Source organism: Melanostigma gelatinosum (genome assembly GCF_949748355.1).
Source record: "Melanostigma gelatinosum genome assembly, chromosome: 11".
Classification (NCBI taxonomy): domain Eukaryota; kingdom Metazoa; phylum Chordata; class Actinopteri; order Perciformes; family Zoarcidae; genus Melanostigma; species Melanostigma gelatinosum.
Window position 1 is genome coordinate 22,279,099 of NC_136644.1, and position 22,409 is coordinate 22,301,507.

General features: G+C 41.9%; 3 protein-coding genes and 1 pseudogene across 4 annotated transcripts; 3 read left to right on the forward strand and 1 right to left on the reverse strand.

Annotated features, from left to right (window-relative positions):
• On the forward strand, positions 1–4,623 carry LOC306784983 (uncharacterized protein). Its single transcript, XM_079279197.1, has one exon. It carries the CDS (start codon positions 4–6, stop codon positions 3,064–3,066), a length of 3,063 nt encoding a protein of 1,020 aa, XP_079135323.1. The 5' UTR covers positions 1–3; the 3' UTR covers positions 3,067–4,623.
• Positions 4,624–5,085: 462 nt separating this feature from the next.
• gpank1 (G patch domain and ankyrin repeats 1) lies at positions 5,086–8,078 on the forward strand. Its single transcript, XM_079278533.1, has 4 exons — positions 5,086–6,068; positions 6,155–6,296; positions 6,378–6,453; positions 7,298–8,078. The coding sequence occupies exons 1-4, from the start codon at positions 5,616–5,618 to the stop codon at positions 7,737–7,739; spliced, it is 1,113 nt and encodes a 370-aa protein (XP_079134659.1). The 5' UTR covers positions 5,086–5,615; the 3' UTR covers positions 7,740–8,078.
• Positions 8,079–9,634: 1,556 nt separating this feature from the next.
• LOC306785054 (cytochrome P450 3A30-like) lies at positions 9,635–15,611 on the reverse strand (annotated as a pseudogene). Its single transcript has 14 exons — positions 15,510–15,611; positions 15,265–15,358; positions 15,126–15,178; positions 14,105–14,236; positions 13,496–13,609; positions 13,306–13,394; positions 12,294–12,436; positions 12,061–12,188; positions 11,584–11,659; positions 11,296–11,456; positions 11,110–11,177; positions 10,396–10,554; positions 9,874–10,036; positions 9,635–9,742 (listed from the first exon to the last, which is right to left on the reverse strand). The product of its transcript is annotated as a cytochrome P450 3A30-like (transcript).
• Positions 15,612–16,265: 654 nt separating this feature from the next.
• LOC306785055 (cytochrome P450 3A40-like) lies at positions 16,266–20,571 on the forward strand (the record flags this gene model as incomplete). The annotated part of the gene is made up of 13 exons (XM_079279279.1): positions 16,266–16,336; positions 16,447–16,540; positions 17,307–17,359; positions 17,505–17,604; positions 17,687–17,800; positions 18,524–18,612; positions 18,690–18,838; positions 18,982–19,109; positions 19,197–19,272; positions 19,375–19,535; positions 19,694–19,920; positions 20,053–20,215; positions 20,482–20,571. 13 exons carry the CDS (start codon positions 16,266–16,268, stop codon positions 20,569–20,571), a joined length of 1,515 nt encoding a protein of 504 aa, XP_079135405.1.
• Between the last annotated feature and the right edge of the window lie 1,838 nt (positions 20,572–22,409).

A 22,409-nucleotide genomic window follows, 5' to 3' on the forward strand; every position in this document is an offset into this window, starting at 1 on the left:
ACAATGGGTGAAGTGACTGTCGAGGTCGATGCGGAGGTGACAAAACAGGACTTCTCCTCGGAGCATCTGCCAGAGCCGCTGCTGATAATCCTCTCCCCACCGCCACCTTTCTTACCTGTCCCCGGTGAGCCGACGATGTTTTGGCACAAGTGGCGTAAAGCGTTCGAACACTACGTCGAGGCGCTCGGTGAGAACAAGCTCGTGGACTCCAGTAGGCGTGTGCTCTTACAGAACTGCCTTGGCCTAGAGGGCCAGCGTATCTTCACAACACTCATCCCGAGGGAAACCACCTACGCGGCAGCCATCTCCTCGCTGACGGTTTACTTCTGCGCCGATCACGGCTCTCGGACGCGCCGCCTTCAGTTCCATCAGAGGGCTCAGATGCCCGGAGAGACCGTCGATCTTTTTGTGTCCGCGCTGGAAGAACTGCTGCGGCCTTGCAGCTATGGAGACTTACAAGACGAGCTTATTCTGGATCAGCTGATTGAGAAAACAAACTGCCCGCAACTCCGAGAGAGGCTGCTGTTGGAGAGGGAAACTCTGACTTTGGGCAAGGCATTGGTCATTGGTAAAGAGGTTGAATCTGCTTTAAATGAACCCGAACTGTTTGGTTTTCACGAGGTCAGTGTGGACATCGGAGACGATTTAGACCCTCCTGTTCAAATAAAACGCAAAAGAGGTCGGCCTCGGCGCGGGGAGGAAAGGCCGAAAACCCCCGCAAAACCACGCTGGACTAAAACCCCGACAAGATCATCGAGATACAAAGACAGTTACAGCAACAATAAGCGACATTATTGTGAAGATGATGACGTGTCTAAGAGTGACAATGAAGCCTGCGATAAAGCAGGTACTGATAATAATGGAGCCTTGTCGTCGTCATCACAGAGGATGGAGGAGGAAGCCTGCGACAATGCTAGTGAATGTGATGATGATGAAGAAGAAGATGATGAAGATGAGGACTTTTACCCGTCCAAACTCAAAGGCCCCTACTGTCCTATCTGTATTGGCACGCGCTTCCGGGACGCAAACAAGCTCGCCAGACACATGAGGACGCACACGAAGGAGAAACCGTTCCGCTGCCCCGTGTGCGTCATGACATTCAGCCAGTCCTACCACATGACCCGGCACATGAGGAAGAAGCACGGCGCGGGCCAGTACGTCTGCCCCACATGTGGGAAAAGTCTGGAGAGCTTTGCGGGGCTGCAAAGTCACAAGAGGGCGCACGCGTCGCGAGTTCTATCCCGTGCCGACTGTCACGAAGAATTCACTGGCAACGATGCGTTCTGCAGTCACGTCGTGTCACACGGCGAAGACCGCTCGACCCAGGCAGAGGGGCCGAGTTCTCAGCAAAGTGACCGAGCGAAAAGCAGAGGAACAGTCCAATCACGTCACACGGATAATGACGACGATAGCGGGGATGATAATGGGGATTCTCAAGATAAAGAGTCTAAAGTTGATGTTAAGATGGAAGAGAAGGACACTGACGGAGGTAAATCTCAAGATGAAGACAGTCTGAAAGAAAAAGTTGCCAAAACAAAAGGCCATTTCTGTCCCATCTGCGTCGGCAGGCGCTTCAGAGGGCCGAACAAACTCGCCCGACACATGAGGACGCACACGAAGGAGAAACCGTTCAGCTGCCCGGTGTGCGCTACGGCCTTCAGCCAGTCCTACCACATGACCCGGCACCTGAGGAAGCAGCACGGCTTGGGCCAGTACATCTGCGAGAAATGCGGGAAAAGTTTAGGGAGCTGGCTGGAGCTGAAAGCGCACAAGAAGACTCATGCGGTTGAAGGTCTGACGTGTCTCGCGTGCGACAAACAGTTCAAGGAGAAGGCTGCACTTGTGAGTCATCTCAAATTACACAACAAAGTCCGGTCCAGCCCTCGGAGCCTCGTCTGCAGCGACTGCGGCAAAGTATTCGGTCGAATGTATCACCTGAAAAGGCACATAGTGACCCATCGCAAAGCCACAAACGGGGAGGCTTACACGTGCCCCGATTGTCAGAAGGATTTCGCCTTCCCAGAAGACCTCAACAAACACCTGGAGATCCATGTAAAAGAAAACAACGGGACTTGCCCGAAGTGTAACGAAACCTTCAGTAGTCCAGAAGGTCTGGAGACGCACATGGGGGTTCATGAGAAGTCTTACGCCTGCAACACCTGTGGGAAGAAGTTTAAGGTGGAGTACGCTCTGAAGAAGCACGAGCAAGGCCACCAAGGGCAGCAGTATTACTGTTCCTTGTGCCGCAAACGCTTCGTCAAGCTGTCCCACTACAAGAGGCACGTGATGGTCCACGACAGACGGGAATCGAGGTGTCCGCACTGTGACGCCGTCTTTCTGCAGTTAACGGCTTTGAAGTATCACCTGCGGACTCATACGGAGGAAAGGCCGCACCAGTGCACCTGTTGTATCGAGACCTTTGAGGAGAAGGAGGAGCTCGAGCAGCACCGCTTCAAACACAGGAAGTTCAAGAAGGAGAGGCCGTACTCGTGCACTCGGTGCGACGCCGCTTTCTCAACACTGATTGAGCTGACGGACCACATGAGCTCACACGACGGAGAGCAGCCGATGAACTGCCCCGTCTGCGGCAGGACTTTCCTCAACAAGAACAAGATGGAGAAGCACCTGAGCATCCACTCGGGGGAGAGACCTCACCTCTGCTCCATCTGCGGCAACGGCTTCCCGTCGGCCGCCAGCCTCAAGTTGCACGTCCACATCCACACGGGCGAGAAGCCCTTCCAGTGTCTGCAGTGCAGCAAGAGCTTCAGGTCGTCCAGCGGGCTGCGGCTGCACAGCAGGCAGCACATGGAGGTGCGGCCCAGCTACGAGTGTCCCGAGTGCGGCAGGACTTACGGTCGCATGACGGAGCTGAAGATGCACCAGCGCTATCACACGGGCGATAAACCGTACGCGTGCACCTGCTGCAACAAGCGCTTTATCAGCAAAGACAAACTCAACGTTCACATGAGGATACACACGGGGGAGAGGCCGTACTCCTGCCCCCGCTGTGGACAGACCTTTACACAGACCGGAGACAGAAACAGACACATCACTAAATACCACTAGTTCCATGCTGTCGAGACCGTGGACTCCGAGGAACTTGTTGCATTTGAATGATGGCGGCGGTGGTTTTGCATGTTTGTCGGTATAGACTCGGACTCTGATTATTCACATTTGATCAAGAGTAAGAAACCAAAATAAGCTATAGTAGGCAGATTTAGGCTGCCACGAACACTAAAATGTCAAATGATTAGGTTGTGTGGTTTTTTTTTTGGTAAATTAAAGAAGAACATCGATGTTATCCGTTGTCGAATAGAATAGAATTCAAAACACGGCTTTAAATTATCGACCAGTGGTCAATCAACAACAATAATCCTTATTTATATTGCACATTTCATACAGACTATGTAGCTCAAAGTGCTCTACATTTAAAAATAAATAAACAGAAAACCTTCCTTTTACAGAAAGCATGCATTTCTGTGAAGTCAACACCTCACTGTATCAACAAAGACGAAGCATTACAAGTGCTTCAAGGTCTATTTACTCATTACTTTTCACTTCTAAGGAATATTAACTCGTATTTCTACAAAAGCCTTTGTTCAGCGAGTCGTAAAATGTTAAATTTCTTTAAATAATTGAATTAAATGGATTCAAGGATCGTTTATTGTCATTATGCAACACGGTTTGCAGCTATTATTCAACAGCATGTTTTACTGCTTTTTGCAAAAAATACATTTAGATTTGGATCATGGATCGTGCTTTTAAGGGTGGTCTGATATCTAAGACTCCACACTCGCTGTATAACAGCCACCTCAGTGCAGCAAGCAAAACGTGCAAAACCACAGATTTTTTTTTTCATGCTACTACAAGCCTTTACTTTTGTTTTGCCATCCCAACAATTTGTAGCTTCTGTGCTGTTTTCTGCCAGCTTCACACCTGGACTTTATTCTACATCACTACATTAGCACTTCATACAAAAGCTCTGCATGAGGGTTTAGTCCTTGTAGCTCCTCCCTCTTTGTTTTGGTTCATTTTTTTGAATTTTTTTTATTTAGCCATGTCTGTAACCAGGCGTTTTGTAACTGTTTAGAAAAGTGCCATAAGAATAAAACAATTATTCACCCTGCTGGCACATGTAAGGAGGTTTATGAACGGTGTTTGTAAAAGGTAAACATGTAAGCTGCATCATTTTATTTACTTTCAGTCAAAAGAGAATAGATAAATAAAGGAGTGGTCTCGCAGGTTTTCCCCTCGGTTCCAACATGCAGATAAATATTTTGCTGATCTGTTTTAAGTTATCTCTCCCGAAATGTCAGAATATTTTTTTCCCCTCATTGAACAATTTCTGGGCATTTAATTGATCTAAAACTAGAAATACTAAAAGCAAAACATAAAGTATATATACAGTATATTATAATCTTTGGAAAGAACAAGATGGTAGATGATCTGAAAATGAATCAATTAAGGAGCAGGAACACAGGCCGTCAACATGAGTGTTGTGGGGAAATAAAACTTTGAGGGAGACAAAAATGTATGCTGCTCTCGCATATATACATCACACCAGGGGTCTTCAATGTTTTTCAGGCCGAGGACCCCCAAACTGATAGAGAGATGGAGCAGGGACCCCCGACTGTATATATTGTATACAAATTGTGTTTTATATTAAACTGGGCCTCGTGCCACATATAAACATACCTCTTTATTGTGCATTCAATAGCTATTCAAGCAATACACAGGTTAATTTATTCATGTTTTTATTTAAACAGTGAGTAGGGAGGCCGTGCCACAAACCTACCTTGTCAACTGATACAAATGCCAATATCAACACTGTCTGTCAATTGCGTGATAATCATGCTAAGCTATTCAAATTGACGTTTTCATTTTAAACATAAATGTGGAAATGAAAATGAGTGATGGCATATTAGTGCCTAATAGCCTTATTAGTGCCTAAGTGCCTTAAAAGTCACGTGGTACAGCCGGGCAGCGAGGCTTCGGACGTCATCATTCTTGGCTCCTCCCCTAAATGAAGCAAGCCTCGATACGCGCTTCGAGGAAACGCCCCCTCCATTACTCGACACACGCTTCGAAGCGTCGGCGCATCTCGTAACATCAATAGAAATTAGTCAGTTCTGTTACTATTGACATGAACTGGATAACGATTTTAAAGCGACCTAATGTTGGGTAATGTTACTGAATAAAGAGCCCTCGCGCATCTTGAATTAGCATGTTTGTATGTGTCTTAAAGCGAATGCTAATGCTAGGCTTAAGCTCGCTAACCATGTTAGCTCACACGTATGCTAGCTAACGTTAACTTCTTTTTTACGGCTACAAAGGTAACTAGCTAGATGTTAACCGTTGTAGTATTCTGAGAGATCCATTGACTCACTGCAAACTGTATTTGGCTCAATTTAAAGTATGGAAGGATGTTTACAATAAGCAAACTAGCTACTAGCTAACTCACGTTACATAGTTTACTGTAATAACGTTATTGTCAGTTGGACAGTTTGCTACCATAGCTAGAGCATTGCAGCTAGAGACTACTATTCTGACTGACTTTCATTGAAGTAACAGTGAACTGGTTAAGCTTCCAACTTGCTGAAGCTACACCACTCTTCATGGCTGCTTTAGGCTTTACTCCTGCCAGCGGGCAGGATATTTTCAGCTTCGAAACAACCGAACTATCGAGCTCTAACACGAGCAGTGCACTTAATGGGGAAGAAGTCAGGCAGTTCTATGAGAATTTAATTAAAGATGGTAAAGGGCAAGATGTATCAAGGAGAAGTGCAATCGGCAGGAATGATTGTGGCAGAGAGCATCAGCCTAAACAGAGGATCAGAGAGTCCAGTAGAAGAGCGAGGAGGAGAGTCAGTGCTGCAGAGCTGCAGCAGGGTCAAACAGAACATGTCGGTCAAAGTGGGATTAGTGGTGAAAGGGTCCCAAGAAGACAGGCAAGCATCTCAGAAAGCACCATGGAGCTCCTGGGGCTCAGGTTGCTGCGTTGTGCCCACGAAGGGGACATCTCCGCCCTCAAAGACCTTCTCTCAAAAGGGGTTGACATCAACGTCCAGGTACAATACTTACAGCTCAATGTGTTTTCATTTTTTGAAATATTTTTATTTGTCTCAAGTCCTGATAGTTTCTCTTCCTCTTCCAGGATACTTACTTCTGGACGGCGGTGATGTGTGCAAGCTGGTCCGGACAGAGAGCTGCAGTGAGGCTGCTGCTGCGACGCGGAGCGGCCTGGGTCGGAGTGGTGGATACACGGGGCAGGGATGCCAAAGACCTGGCGCTGGAAGGTATGCAAAACTCAAAATGTCTTTTTGTTTGTTTGTACGTGGAAGTTGAACTCATTCATATCTTTCTCTTTTTACCCCCAGCGGGACACAATGAGGTTTTGGAGGAGTTGGAGAGCTTTGGGAGAAGTACACAGAGAGACACACACTCTGATTACAGGTTAGCACACTCTCAGTTGTATACGGTTCAAACCACATTGACCAAATCCCACTTTGTGTGTTAAAACTTGCCAAACCCCGTCTCATCTATTCATTTGAAACCAGCAGGCCCCTCTGTCCACCACAGCAATACACTAAATGTTAAACCAACATAGAAGAGCCAGATTTCTGCTGAAACATCGATATTTGAGTTCGAAAGAAATGGGTAAAATACATCGGCTGATATAACAGTTTTGATAATGTTCAGCTAAATTAGGTTATTCGAGAAATGTGACTACAATTTTACAGTTGACTGGAAGCGTGAGTAACAAGGAAACTGGTTTCACAAAACAGTTCATTTGATAGAATGAATCACCGGTGAAAGAACATTAAAGACACAGGTATTGCAGTTATTTCACCTCTGCTCAGGTTGACTGAGGTGGGCGGAGCTATGAGGAGAACAACAACGTGGCCACAGGACTTCATGTAGCAATAAGAATGATAGAGTTGTAATTAGTCACACCCGGCAACAAAATTAAGAGTGAGAGCGACGTCAGTCACAAGCTGTTTCCCAAAAGCATACTGCATACAAATTCTACACAGTATACACTACATACTAATCTTCATAGTATTCATAGTATTTCAGACGAAAGACTCAAACTGCTGAAGCCTCATAGTAGCTTAACTTCAGTATAACTGTTTAGACAGAACATCATCACTGACATCTTGCAGCAAACAAATACTGTGTTAACTTCTGCACATGTGGGCACCTCACTGTTGTTTCCAGACGGACTTTAAATCTGTGAATCTGTTCCTTTAATATTTCTCCTCTCACTGACGTCGTCTCTTCTTCTGGTTGTCCCCAGTGCCCCCCCGGCTCAGTGGTGTGCTGTGTGTCGTAACGAGTACAGCAGCAGCCTGTCATCACATGTGTCCTCCACTCTCCATCAGTTCAGTCTGCGGCGGGCTCCGCCCACCCCCTACTACTGCCTCCCCCCCTCCAGCAACAGCTACAAGATGATGGTTCGTTGTGGCTGGAAACCGGGTTCAGGACTGGGGCCAGAGGGAGAGGGGCCTCAACAGCCAGTGCCAACTGTGCTGAAGAGAGACCAGACAGGCCTGGGCTTTGGACACGTGAAGAGAGCCAAAGTGACTCACTTCCAACCCAGGGATCGTGATGCAGTGAAAGCACCATCTAAGAGGAGAGAGGAGAGAGGAGGGAAAGGACAGAGGAAAGAAGAAAGTAGGAGAAAGGAGCAAATAGATAAGAGCTGGGAAAGAGATTTCCGTGCCTCGTTTTATCTTTGACACCTGCTCACAGGGACTTCTCCTCAAGCCTCTCTCTCAACACTTCTCTGAAGCATTAAACGGATCTATTATGAAGACAATTTGTACCTGCTTTTTGTTTACTTTTCACTTGGCAGGTTTTTGTAAAGCTGCTGGGATCAATTTGAATGCCATGACTATCTCAAAGCCGATACTGGGTCCATATATGGAATCAGATTGTGCAATGACCAAATGTGGCATTGGTTTGATTAAACATACTGTGAACCCTGGTCATGGTTCAGATCTATGAAAATAAAACATGTTTGTCAAAGAGCCATGTTGATGTGTTTTATAATACAATAGAAAACATTACTGAGACATAACAACCCTTTGAGTCCTAATGTAAGGAAAAATATATTTAATTCAAATATATTTGTTGTCTTGTTTCTCCTGAGTGACTGCAGTAATGCTGTGAAAGTTTCTTTGAGTCACATGCTTGTGCATATCTGCCATATGAGTATCACTCTGCTGTGTTATCGCTTCCTCACATTTGGCCTAGTGAAACATGCCTTACCTACTCTTGACAGGTGGCCATTTCAAGACTCTTGGACAACTCCCCCAATGAGCTTTGTCTACCAACGTCTATTAACTTTTAATCACAACTTCAATCTTTTTTTATATGTTTTGTACTCTAATCCAAAAGTCCGGTAATAAATACTGTTGAACAGTGTTTTCATTGTTCCACGGAGGTGTTGTGCTCCTCCATGGACAATGAAATCATGGAGAAAACATTATGTAACGCAGTCAATTTTATTCAAGGGGTTTTACAGTGTGTACAAGATTCATCAGCCATTGTCCTTTTCAACCCTCGCTGCAGAGAATAAACCCCCCCAGGAAAAACAACCCTCTAATGAGGAAAGGATGAAAGAAACAAAGTTCAACTTCATACACCTTGAGTCATCACATAGACAACTGAAGTCGTGGTAAACTGATCATTTATCAAAGTATTTATAGATGCCGTTGCATCGCATGATTAGGCAAGGCAAGTTTATTTGTATAGCACATTTCAACAAGGCAATTCAAAGCGCGTCACATAAAACCATTAAAAACATCAAAACATAAGGCAAAAGAAAAGGAGCGTTGTAAGCAGTGTAAAATAAAATATAGCAGTAGTAAAATCCAGAAATGGATTCATATCCTTGAATCTGATTCAATTAAAGGCAGCAGCAAACAAAAAAGTCTTCAATCTTGATTTAAAGGAGCTGAGGGTCTTTCTGGTCATCAAGCATATACAAAGGTGTGCTCTGGATTCTGTTCTGTTACTCTGTAACTCGTGTTGTTACCCTCTCTGTGTCAAGTGGCTCAGTAATGAGCAGGATCACTTAACAGCTCGACCGGCCTCGGGGTTGGTTGGCAGGTCTCTACTTGTTTCCATGTACTCATGGGGTGTCCTTTATGGGATTGTTTTTAAATGTCACAGTTTACTGACTATGCTCCACATAACTATGATACAATCACTTTGATCATTTAGATATAACACAAAACATATTCATTCATGTCCTCGTGTCGTCTTGACATCTGCAATTTCCTGCAATTTTGACAGTTTATACAAATCTTTTTCATCTAATCTCATCATCGTTTCTTATAATCTCCACCAAATTTGGAAGGCAACATATTTGGATCATTACCCAAAGCGTTACTCATTGGTGTTTTGATTTTCAAAACCGTCCGATGCACTTATAAATCCCCGTCGTGTTCTTGTTCAAAACTCAACATGATTGACTATCACTGTGTCTGTTTGGATTCAGGTCAGATTACAAACTTCTGCTACAGATTGAAAAGTTATAGGAATAAACTTTAACGAGCATTTTCAGTGACTAAAATTGTACATTTTGAGGATAATCCAGCCTTGAGAGACATCTCTCTCCGGGTACATCCTAGTTGGACATGTCCTCATTTCCTGAGGGGATTGAACGTGTCCCCACCTTTAGTTTGATTGGATTTAGGGGTCCAACGAGGCTTTTAGGATCCATCGTCAAAGGGATCTGTGGAATGGACAAATTCACTAAATCAAAACTTGTGATCTCTCTTATGACAAATCTAGCTTGTCAAGTGTCTTGTGTAAAAACAACCATGGAGCCGATGTCTACCTAAGAGTGCATTTAAATATAATCACCTCTGTCTCCCCGCAGACGGAGAAGCTGTAGTTCTGCAAAACTTCCACCAAGGCCAGTTTAACCATCACCAGAGCAAATCGCATCCCCAAACAGTTCCTTGGCCCGTGCCCAAATGGCAGGTAAGTGTACGGGTTGATGCTCTGCTTGTTCTGCTTACTAAACCTGAAAAACACCAATGCAGCAACAAGGAAAATAAGATGTCATTTTATTCATTTATTTTATTTACACACATTTTATTTCATGGACTCTACAAAAGATTAACAAAATTATGAAATTCATTTTAGTAATGCATGCACCACTTTTTAAAATAATAAATCATTCCCATATGTATTGTAGCTCACTGACACGAGTGATTCAGTCATTGTGAAACGTTCAAAGCTGTTTGGGTGACCAAAGAAATATCATTTGTACTCGTAAATTTGTGCGTTGTTACAAACTTAATCCTTGAGTAAAGTTTGACAGTACACACATATCCACACATTTACAGTACACACAGTGCACACATACACTGTGGTAGTAACCTGTCAGGTGTGAAGTCCTCTGGCTCTGGCCACAGCTCAGGGTCGCGGTGAAGAGCGTAGACTGGAATCACGACCATCATGTCCTTTGGGATTGTGATTCCACTGATCTTGACCGTTTCTTTTGCAACTCGGTCAATACGTCCAGCTGGAGGGTAGAGCCTATCGACAAAACAAGACTATTTTAAAATAGCGGAGTAAATATTCAATACTTCAACTTGTTGTGTATTCTTGAAACACTGTTTTCATTGCCCTAGTATTTGTGTTGCTATAGTTTCAATGACTGGTCTTGAGCCCTTGTTGTTGGTTTTTGCAACTCTGACTGGCATGATTCTCGGGATGGCAATGTTCTGGTCCAGACTAAAATACCGTGACAAATATCAGATGGATTGTCATGGAATTTGGTGAAGACATGTATGTCGCCCCGAGGATGAATTCTAATAATTTTGGTGATCCCATGACTTTTCTTTTAAAGCTATTATCAGGTCAAATGTTTTGTTTTGTTCATGACTTTGGTTTTTTGATCAAACATCTGCTAAACTCATGGCATTCCCATCGACCTCAGCTGTTCTTAAACTTTAGTGCTAATTAGCAAATATATAATTAGCATGCTAACACGCTAAAATATGTGGTGAACATTGCCTGCTAAACATTAGCATGTACATGTCTTCATTGTTAGCATGTTAGCACCAACTAGCACAAGAAAATGCTCATTACCTCAGACTCTCATTGACAACACTGTCTAGGTACTCCATCTGCATCAGATCTTCATATTGGACTGCACCCTAGTATAGAGTTACAAATCACGGTTTGATTAAACACAGATCAGATTTTAAATACTGTAGTTTCATCAATGAAATGAAATGCAGAGAATGACTTCCGTACCACAAACGTCTGGTTTACCTTATTAGGGAAAGTAGAGTCGATCTCCTCTTGCAGGCGTTTCATGACTTCCGGATTTCTTGCCAAATTATAGGCCAAGAAAACGAGAGTGGTGGCACTCGTCTCGTAACCAGCAATCACAAACATTGTGGCTTGGGATAAGATCTCATGGTCAGTAAGACCTGTCAGGACAGGCGAGATGTATATGAACAGGGAGGGAAATGAAAGGAAGTGTCAAAACCTTTGGTGTGAACACATGTGAGTGTACATTTGTGCTTCTGTACGAGTGTGACGCCACTGAGTAATTACCCTTATTCTGCTTTTCTTTACTGGATGCATTAGCAGTCTGAGAGTTGATCATATGTTGAAGGATATCTGCAGAATTCTGGAAAAGGGTCAGATAAGTAGTGTGCATGTTGTCATCATGTGGATTTGTGAGTACGGGTGTGCAGTGGGACAGTTGACAGAGATTTGACTCCATGTTGCAAATGTATGAGCATTGGACTTTTGGGAATATTTGGATTCACAGGATTTTTCTGTTTGTTACACTGGAATATTAAACCGAAATCATGCCCATCTTGTTATTCTTATGTTATTTATTATGGTTAAAAGCTCCACAACCGCTATAAAATGGATCTTGAGATGAGTTTTGTCATCTGTTACTGAACTTCTGGAAAAGGTTCAATTATTGTGATATTCAATAGAACTCTATCGTGACATGAGATTAGACATAGAAGATTTGATCCATATTGCCCACCCCTAGTCACCCATGTATGTTGTGCAGACCTGGTCTGAGCTCCCATTGCGCTCGGCTCTGATCTTCTCCAGAAGCGTTTTAAAGAAAGCAGTAGAGGTCTTGGAGAACAAGGACACACCCAGCAGCTCCAAGAGAGGAAGGAGTACAGGGAAAAACCCTGAGAAGAAAGCAGGCGTCAACAATTGTGATTTTAGTCACTAAACAAAGCTGTTTTACATCAATGTAAAGAAAAGAAAGGCGTCATGGAAAAGCGGTGATGTACCTTGGAGAAGGATGACAGATATGGAGACTCTCAACAACTTGGAAGCATGGATGATGAGGGGACTTGAGGGATTGTTGATTGAGTCCACATCCACGCTGAATGCACAGCTCGTCATCACATCCATACTGTAAGCTCCAAAGAAGCTGCAATACAAACATTCCATGAACCATCGATCAGTTTCAACCAGATTCTATCCAGTTTGCGTAGTTACAGACAATGCAGTGACATCATGTTTGCAACAATAATTTCTTAATCAAAGGATAGGAAATGGTACCGCGCCAAGGAAACACTTCAAATAGTATTGTTTATACAATATCAGACTTAGAGCATATTTGCCTCGAGAGTGGGGACTCGATGATCAGGGTCTGGCTCAGAATAGTCGACCTTTAATCACACGTTATTATTTTAAAACAGAACTTTTAATCTTAACATCTCTTTCCAGACTCTACACGTTTCATATTATAGGGCAATGAAGGTTTGTCACTAATCTTACTGCTAGTCTGCCACTAATAGAAAGCTGAAATAACAGCATACACTGGAATATACACAAATATGATGAAAGGCATTAAAATAATGAACTTCTTGGTTTTCTCAACTGTGATCTAACTTCGCTTCGGACAGGGACGTTTTGAAACGACAGTTGGCACGATAGATCTTCAGTCAAATATTTCAAATTAGATGACAAATGCTTCTTTGTGTTTTAATTTGTTAAAGGAATAGTTCAACATTTTTGGAAACCAACATTTTCGCTTTCTGGCAGAGAAGGTTGATACCACTCATTTATGTCTGTATTGTAAATATGAAGCTACAGTTGTCTACAAATACTGAAAACAAAGGGATACAGCTAGCCTGGCTCCATCCAAAGGTAACGAAATCCGCCTCCCAATACCTCTGAAAGTAATTTACACATGGTTTTCATGTGGCCATGTTGGGTAGTGTTCTGTCATTAAAAAGCTGCAGGTTGCAAAAAAAACAACGATCAGTTATTAACAACTCATATTGTATTACTCACTCTTTTACAGTAATAACTTCATTATTGTGCGCCTTGGACTGCAGGCTGGCTGTCAGTTTGCTGGAATGATGTTTCATGATGCTAAACATCTTAGACAAAGGAAATGCAAAATTTGCAGAATAAAAGGTGAAGATTTAACCAAGAATTTACCCAAATATGAGTTGAAGTTAAGAAAATTGTCAACTTTTACCTCTTTTATACGGCCAGAGGTGAAGGAGGGTGTGAGGACGTTACGAATCCGTCTCCATTGATCATCCTCGGCTACAGACACGGTGTCATATAGTTCCCCATTCAGACGTAGATTCTAAAGGGGCAAAGTGGTCAGTACACATGTTTTTGTAGGTTTAAAATTGTACTTATATGTGGAAAAGCTGTTCATAGCAGTACCCTTGAAAAAACTCAGTATTGTCTGTGTATAGCCACAGCCTCATATATCGTTCATTCCTCTGTGTCACAGTGCTTAATCGTTGTGCAAAGACTGTTCAAAATGCTTAAAAGAGCCACACTATTGCACAAAGTGATGTTCCTTTATTTATTGCTGCTTTGGGAAATCAACCCTTTTTCACACAAATGTCTAATAGGATAAGATGATTAAGTGATGACATTTTGGACAGACATGGATTGGTTGATGGAGGCGGTAATGGTAGTTTTGAAGATTTTTAGGAATGAATTGGCAGTTATTGGCACTGAAGGCCACAGACCGGGTACGGGAGTCGGACAGTATTGAGAGAATAATACTATTCTTATTCAGGAAAAAATAATTGAAATGCTTGTACTACTTTGAAGAGTCTTTTGTTACTATTCATTGTTAATCCTGTGAGTTCTGCTCACCCTCCGGTTGGTAAAGTAAGTGAAGCACTCCTTCACCAGGATGGTTTTCAGCATGTCAGGGTCCATCACAACCAGCATGGGCCTCCTGAACTCATACAGTCTGGACAAGTACACAAACACACATTTACATATTGGAATTCAGTGTACAACTCTTGTCATTGCAGCAGGAGATAGTATTTGCTGCCATTAATAACAGTGCTTACGTAAGCAACCAAGTGAGAGGTTCAACGGTCAAAAGCTGTTGGTAGCTCTTGGCTCAGTTCTTATATCTAGGCCGCGGTGGAAATGTCCAAAACATGACCTCCTAACGTCTATTCCTAACCACTTTTCTTTGACCTCTATGGAAAAGAGGCGGTCAAGGAAAGATGTGAAGGAGAATTCATGAGGAGTTAGGAAAAGACAACGTTGTGTTTGGAGAATCCGACTACACTTTCACTAAGCTACGTAATTATGATGCGACGTAATTATGAAGACGTAGGTCTGTCATGGCGAAACTACAACGAAGGAGGACTACAAAAAGAGCAACTAAAACATGATATGAAATATGACATGAAATCTGTTAGTCAATTACATGCAGGCTTTATAAAGAGAGGCTGCTTCACTCGTGGTATGAAGGAGACAAACCGGAGCGCCTTTCCTTCCTTCTGCTGTCACACTTAACGATCAACACTGCTTCAGTAGAAACAGACAATTCACTCGTGCAACATTAATGAAACTGTTCAACATCAATATTTCCTTTGTGCAATAATGTAGATTCAACGGTTTGGTTATATTTTGCTTTTTAACAGTTTATAATCTATCATGGGCCTAGCTTGGTTTGTTTTCACTGATGCTTCTTGTTATTGACAATTTGTTCATTGACATTTTGCTATACGGTTCATTTTATTTCATATTCTTTTTTTTAAACGTATTTGGCACATGTTCGAAGTAAATAAATACATATGAAATAATAAGTAAGCTCTACACTGTTAAAAGCTTTATAGACTCACCCCCATACTCTCCCATACTTCTTTGCACTTAGGTTGTCATCCTCGTAGTAAACCTTGTAACAGAGAATACATAATCATCATCACTAATCATTCACTCATTGAAATATAAAAAAAAAAGGATTTATAAAGATTTACATACTAGGTGGTTCCTGCCAATTGTGCCCCAGTAAATGTACGGCTTGGGACCTGGGATCCCCAACTTCTCAAATATTCCATGAGTCCAGTTGCCATATCTGTGAAGAACAGCAAAGCAGAAGATCATGTTTTTAAAGTCACATAGTGTCAGTCAAACACTTTACATTCAAGCATAAACTTGGGTGATTTGGTGCAGTAATGTCACCTTAAGTACAAATTATTATTATTTTTTTTTTAAATCAACCTTACATGACAAAAAGGCAGACAAATGTGATCAGTAGAATCCATGTTTCAACTGAGAAGAAAGGAAGATGGTCCATTGCTCTCTCTTGCTCGGCCAAGTTGGACTGACCTCAGTTTTGCACTGAGCTCTGACTGAATGTCCAGGAGGTGTGGCTTCTTTTCACTGTGTGGCAAAGCACTTGAGCCACTTCCACTCTTGTGCATGGTGCTTGAGTTTCTGACGTCTACATGTGCCTGGACGTGCCTGGACATGTCTTTGTGTGAGCACACATTGTGAATAAATATATTTAAATAAAAAAATGTGACAATAACACACCTGAGTACATGTATCTACATTCATTTAGGAAAACGTGTGTTTATTGAGTGGTGTTTTATTTTGTTCACTTATAGCAGAAAATATAGGGGGAGCCAAGAAGAAATTAAAATGACTTTTAAATTAAGTAAAATTAAATTAAGTAAATTAAGAATATATTACATATTACTTTAAGGTGCTATCATGGACTTTGCGTGAGTCCTATCTTTCTTAACACAAGCAATATAATAAGTTAGGTTCCAAAATTGCAGAGTCAGACAATGATGAATGCTGCTTGGTCTCTTTCTGTCAATGATTCACATGACACTCCCGACTTCCTATTGGCTCAACTCTCACACACTTCCCTTACTCGCACGCAATGGAAGTGCTGCAGATAAAAACTGATGGTTCGTGATTTGAGGTGTTAGTGGAGCTTGTGCGACCATTGAAAGAAGAGAACACCTGCAGAGATGGGCTTCTCCCTCTTTTTCTCCGCTGAGACCTGGACCCTTCTGGTGGCTCTCATCACATTGGTCTTTGTGTAAGTGTTTAAGTATACTTGTAACAGGTATTTGTACCGTGTTTATTTGTCTGTGTGATAAAAAATCTCTTCTCTTCTTTCTGTTTTTTTTGTTTTGTTTTGTTTTACAGGTATTCCTGCTGGACATTTGGAACATTTAAGAAAATGGGCGTTCCTGGTCCCAAACCAGTCCCTTTTTTTGGCACCATGCTGGCATATAGAAAGGTTGGTAAACATGTTTTTTAGAAGTAGTACATAATAGATCTACAGGCTTAGCAAGGTGAGTAATGCAAGCTAACAACGTGGGGAAAAAGGTGAGGCATTATGTTGAGCAAGACCTGACTCTTTTTGAAACTCGTATTGTGAGAATGGAATGACCCTGTAGTTATTTATGACCACGTGAAGAAATCTGCCTTGAAGTTTTAACAGTGTACACGTATCATCAGAGTTGTTGTTGTAGAGTTTGGATCTCTTGACAGATATGTTAATGTGTCGCACTCACAAAAGTTTACATCATTGTTTCAACAGTTTCTTGAAAAGCCGCTTTTCAGAAACAATGTGCTGTTTACTCAGGATAATCCACTGACCTCTCTTTAATAACAAAATACAACAAAATATTTAACAGAAAAATAATTCCCATGGAATGAATTTCACAGGTTTAAGCTAGGAAAGAACTGTAGCTTTTTCAGAATCCAATTTCTTTATGTATAAAAGAGAAAGTATGACAATTTTGTCATTACATTTTGACAATGAATCGTCACATTTTCCCTTTTTCCATTCTGTGATCTGTCTGTGTTCAATGATATTTAATTGTATTGTTATTTAATAAAAGGATAACAGCTTTGAAGTGAAGATGTTGGGATAATTGAGTAAACATTTGACCATTAATATGCATCGTAGCGACTCCAGTCCTACATATTGACATATTTAATTAGAAAATGTCCATACTACAAATATTTCATGATCTGTATATTATTTTTCTTGTACACAGGGATTCATGAACTTTGACACAGATTGCTTCAATAAATATGGAAAGGTATGGGGGTAAGTCTGCATGTTGTAGTGTGTTTCTGCATATAAAGTCTCTCTGTATATAGTGGTACCTGTTTTACAAGGTCGATTGATATGTCTGCATAACAAGCTCACCTGGTGTTTCGTTATTTTTCTGTTCAATTCTTATCTTATTTAGCATTTTTGATGGCCGTCAGCCCGTGCTGTGCATCACAGATCCTGCTATGATAAAAGCTGTGCTGATAAAGGAGTGTTACTCTCTCTTCACCAACCGCAGAGTAAGCAAACTAACTTCATAACACATTCAGACACTCGTGATTGCTTGAACTCTCCTCATCAGTATGTGATTCTCTGTTACAGAACTTCCGCCTGAACGGACAACTGTACGATGCTGTGTCTATCGCTGAGGATGACCAGTGGAGGAGGATCCGCAGCGTCCTCTCGCCCTCCTTCACCTCAGGAAGACTGAAGGAGGTACAGCCCCCTCCTGCTCTGTGCCTCCTCTGCCTTTTATTGCATGTTGAACAGAATTCTTTTTCTTTTTGCGATCAAATGTTTATTAAGATTAATACACAGAATGTACAATCAAAAGCACGACTTGTTTTTTAATTTGACAACAATAACAAAAAGTACATGCTTCGAAAAAATGCAGTCAGTCAGATTGCTGAGTTTTTTAAAATTGTCTTTCATGCTTCTAGGTTGGAAAAAGTCCTCTTTACAAATTGTGTATGAAGGTTTTGCAAAAAAAAGTCATGTTTTGTACATGGAGGACAAAACGCTGTTCAACGGTTCAACCACACTGACAAGCGAAAGAGCGGAAAGTGACAAAGATCTCTCGGAGCGACAGAAGTTAAGAACAGAAGAAATCATCAGTCAAATCAATTGGAAGTTTAGCATCAAAGTGTCTGCAGATTTCGATAGGAACAGGTTCCTGCTTCAGTGTCAAGTGCACAATAATGCAGCCTATAACAAGCTGGAATATTAACAGGCGTGTTGCTTCAGCAAAGTAATTATTAAAACCTCAACGATAGTAATAAAAAGTTAGTGTCGTGTTAGTTCTATTTGAATTGGATTACAGAATATCAGTTTAAACCTCCTCAATCGAGCCAGTGAGTGGACTGCAGAGGGCACAGAGCAAAACGGCCTCCGAGCTTATTTAGAGCCCAAATCCTTATGATGTGTTGTGTGTGTACACAGATGTTTAGCATAATGAAGCACCACTCTGCTAACCTGACCAGCAGCATGAAAAAGAAGGCAGCCAAAGATGAACCCTTAGAGCTGAAAGAGTAAGGACACATAACACCAATCATTTCAACTTATTCCAGAGACTGTATGAAGTGAACGCTTCTTGTTGTCCCTTTAGGTTCTTTGGACCCTACAGTATGGATGTAGTAGCCAGCACAGCCTTCAGTGTCGACATAGACTCGCTCAACAACCCCTCGGACCCTTTTGTCACTAACATCAAGAAGATGCTGAAGTTTGACCTTTTTAGCCCTCTCTTCCTTATTGTTGGTACATACATCATTTTATGAAATGCAACTATTTATAATGTTGTCCATCTAGCTGGTAATCCAAAAATATCTGTGTTGTGAATGTTTACAGTCACGGTCTGCCCTGTGTCCTTGATAAGTGTGTTGCTTTCTGCTTGATTCCAGCTTGCTTTCCCTTTATGGGTCCAATTCTTGACAAGATGGAGTTTTCCCTTTTCCCTACGTCTGTGACAGACTTCTTTTACGCCGCGCTGGAGAAGATCAAGTCTAACCGAGAGTGCAGCCAGCAAAAGGTATGACTGTCTGTGCCTGTGCGTCCACATCTCTTTGCATCAGCAGATGCAGAACTACAATCACAGTTATTCTCATACTGCTTTTAGAGTCGAGTGGATTTCCTTCAGTTGATGATTGACTCCCAGAAAAACAATGACCTCAGTAATAACGACCCAAATAAAGGTGACACACACACACATACACAGCAATGTACGTTACGGTATCTACACACACATAAAAGCCCAACTAAAAGCTATTCTAAATCTATCCTTGCTATCTCCCCAGGTTTAAGCGATCATGAGATCCTTTCTCAAGCAATGATTTTCCTCTTTGCTGGCTACGAAACAACCAGCAGCTCTCTCACCTTCTTGGCCTACAATCTGGCGAAGAACCCTCATGTCATGAAACAGCTGCAGGAGGAGGTCGACTCCACCTTCCCGGACAAGGTGCGTTGGGAGTGGGAATCAGTCTTCTGATCTAAACCTATAAAGGACGGTAACAGTGTTTTTTTAACCTCAGTACCTCCATCCACCATCAATGTATTCCCTCTGGGATTCTGGTAACTCATAACTTTGCCCAATTGAACAGAGTGTCTCTGTGTTAGGGTCCCGTTGAGTACCAGGCTCTCATGCAGATGGAGTATCTAGACAGCGCCATCAACGAGTCTCTCCGATTGTACCCCATTGCCCCACGTCTGGAGCGTGTGGCCAAGGCGACTGTGGAGATAAATGGTCTTGTGATTCAAAAAGATATGGTTGTCATGGTACCAACATGGTCGCTGCACCGGGATGCTAGTCTGTGGCCCGAGCCCGAGGAGTTCAAACCTGAGAGGTATAGAAAGGATTCATATGATGAGGTTCACCAAAAGTGCAGCAGTAAGGACCTTAACGCTGCAGGCAATTTCTTAATTTCTGTTATTGTTACATGGTGCGTGTGTGTGTGTGTGTGTGCATGCATCCTCAGGTTCAGCAAGGAAAACAAGGAGACTATTGATCCCTACACGTACATGCCTTTTGGGGCAGGACCAAGGAACTGCATCGGGATGCGATTTGCTCTGGTGATGATGAAACTAGCAATGGTGGAGATCCTGCAGAGGTTCAGCTTCTCTGTGTGTAAGGAGACTGAGGTGAGACCACACTGATTGTTGTTGCCTTTTTCATGGTGAATGAATAATCATCTTTTATGGCGTATGTGTATTGCTGTCCAAATTGTATTTATTGCTAGTTTTATTGAGATATTGAGGCTTATATAATGCCAAAGATAGCCAATCAGGGTGTTGCAAAGGCCTTGAAGCCTTTTTTACCCTTTGTGATACAGCCAGCTGTTTGTATGTTTCATACATTGTTGACTTTGTTCACAACTCTTTTCTCTTCACATGTAATTTCCTGTCAGATCCCCTTAGAGATGGACATCCAGGGCCTGCTGATGCCAAAACGACCAATCAAACTTAAGCTGGTGTCACGTTCTGAATCCTCAAACTAAAAAGAATGAATGAGATGCAGGTTTATGAACATTTACATTTTTGTAATAGTAGCCTAATAGTACAGTTGTGTGTGCATCTGTATCAGTTAGTTCTCTTTTTTGTTCCCATTAAAGCTTGCACCAATATGCATCCTAAACTAAGTGACAAATGGATAATTTGTCACGCCTGTGTTAATAAAGGATAGTTTGGGTCTTCCTCATGGGCACTGTCATTCTTATATGTGATTTGATCACTGGAACAGCAACATGAAACTTACGAGGCTACAAATGATCAAAATGTGGCTGTACAACAGAGGCTTGAAAATATAAAATACAACATATAAAAATACGAGGGAAATTTATTTCCCTGTAAGTCACACGTGGTCATAAGAGATGAGGTCAGGTGACAAAAAACATCTTGCAATACACCATAACACAACAGCACCACCCACTATTGTCTCGTTGCCTAATCATGCAGTTAAATCAACACTTCTCTGATAACAAAAGCTCTAACAAAGGAAGTACTAATATGTATTGCAGGCTGACTACACATGCTTTCATTATATCATGCAAGTGTTTGCATATGTCTTTCCACCCTCTGTAACTATAGGACCGAAATTGAAAAAATATGTTTTCTTCAAGTATCAGCGCAGGCAGTGAGTTAATGTTTTACAAGATATTTCAGTAACAGAGTGCATTAAATGGCCTACTGTGACTGTGTTAGAATTACTGTGTGTGCCGGTCTCTCTGGATGTTTAATATCACAACAGTGCCCTCGTGTGGAGGATCTGTTTTCATTAATTTGTTGCCCGTGTGTTCCTGCTATTTCACAGATCCATTATCCGTGTTTTTCAACCATCTTGTTCTTTCCATGTTTATAAACAGAGGGTAGAGATAAAATAAAAAAATGAAAAGAAAAAAATCTGAGGTGGGCAAACCAACTACATTGCAGACACCACATGTTTTGGGGGATTGAGGAACATTTCACAGGTTATATCTGCTGACATCTGTGATCTGTCAATTAAATGCACCATTTTGAGGTACCTTGGTTAGGCGTCCACACTTTAGGTTGAAATAACAACATAATGAACCGTAATCCCCTTGGGTATGTTTCAGTGTCTTTTTGTAATTTGTGTAATTTATCCATTGATTTTAATTTTTGTTTAATTCACGGAACCATTTGCACCGATTTAGATTCATTCAGACATGCAATCCAGGAAGGACACGACAGTAAAAGACTGTATTGAATGAGCAGTTCTGAATAATAACACAGCAGATACATCTTGAGATACTACTGAACACAACCTGCAGTTTCCTGGTGTGACGACAATACCTGCAGCCTATCGGCAGAGGTGCCCAGATGTGGTGTTCAGGAAAGAGAACCTGCATTCACTTTTTAAATGTTTGTTTGTGATTCCGTGTCAGTGAGCGGAAATGTAAGTTTATACTTCTGATGTAAACATAATTAGTCCAACAGGTTTTTTTAAATACCATTGCCTGACATGGATTTCCTCCAATTGTAAAATTACATGAGTTTAAGGCAACATACCGCTGCACTGTACCAGTCCGTTTTGGTATCTCTTATATTTGTCTATTTTGTTTTTTTCTCGGTTTATTCCATCTTATTTTCTTCTTCATTGTGTTTTTAAATATTGCTCTTATATTTATTTGCCTCAGATAAAGCAATTTATTACGTCAGTGTTTAAAATATGCTATGCAAATAATAATTATCCCCTAAATCTACTTCATGGACAGCCTTAAAAATCTGTTCATCTGGGGATTAAGCAGACGGATTTTAGTTTAAATGTTTTACGAAGAGGTCCTGAACGCAGCACCAGTCCCGTTCCTGCGGTGGCTCC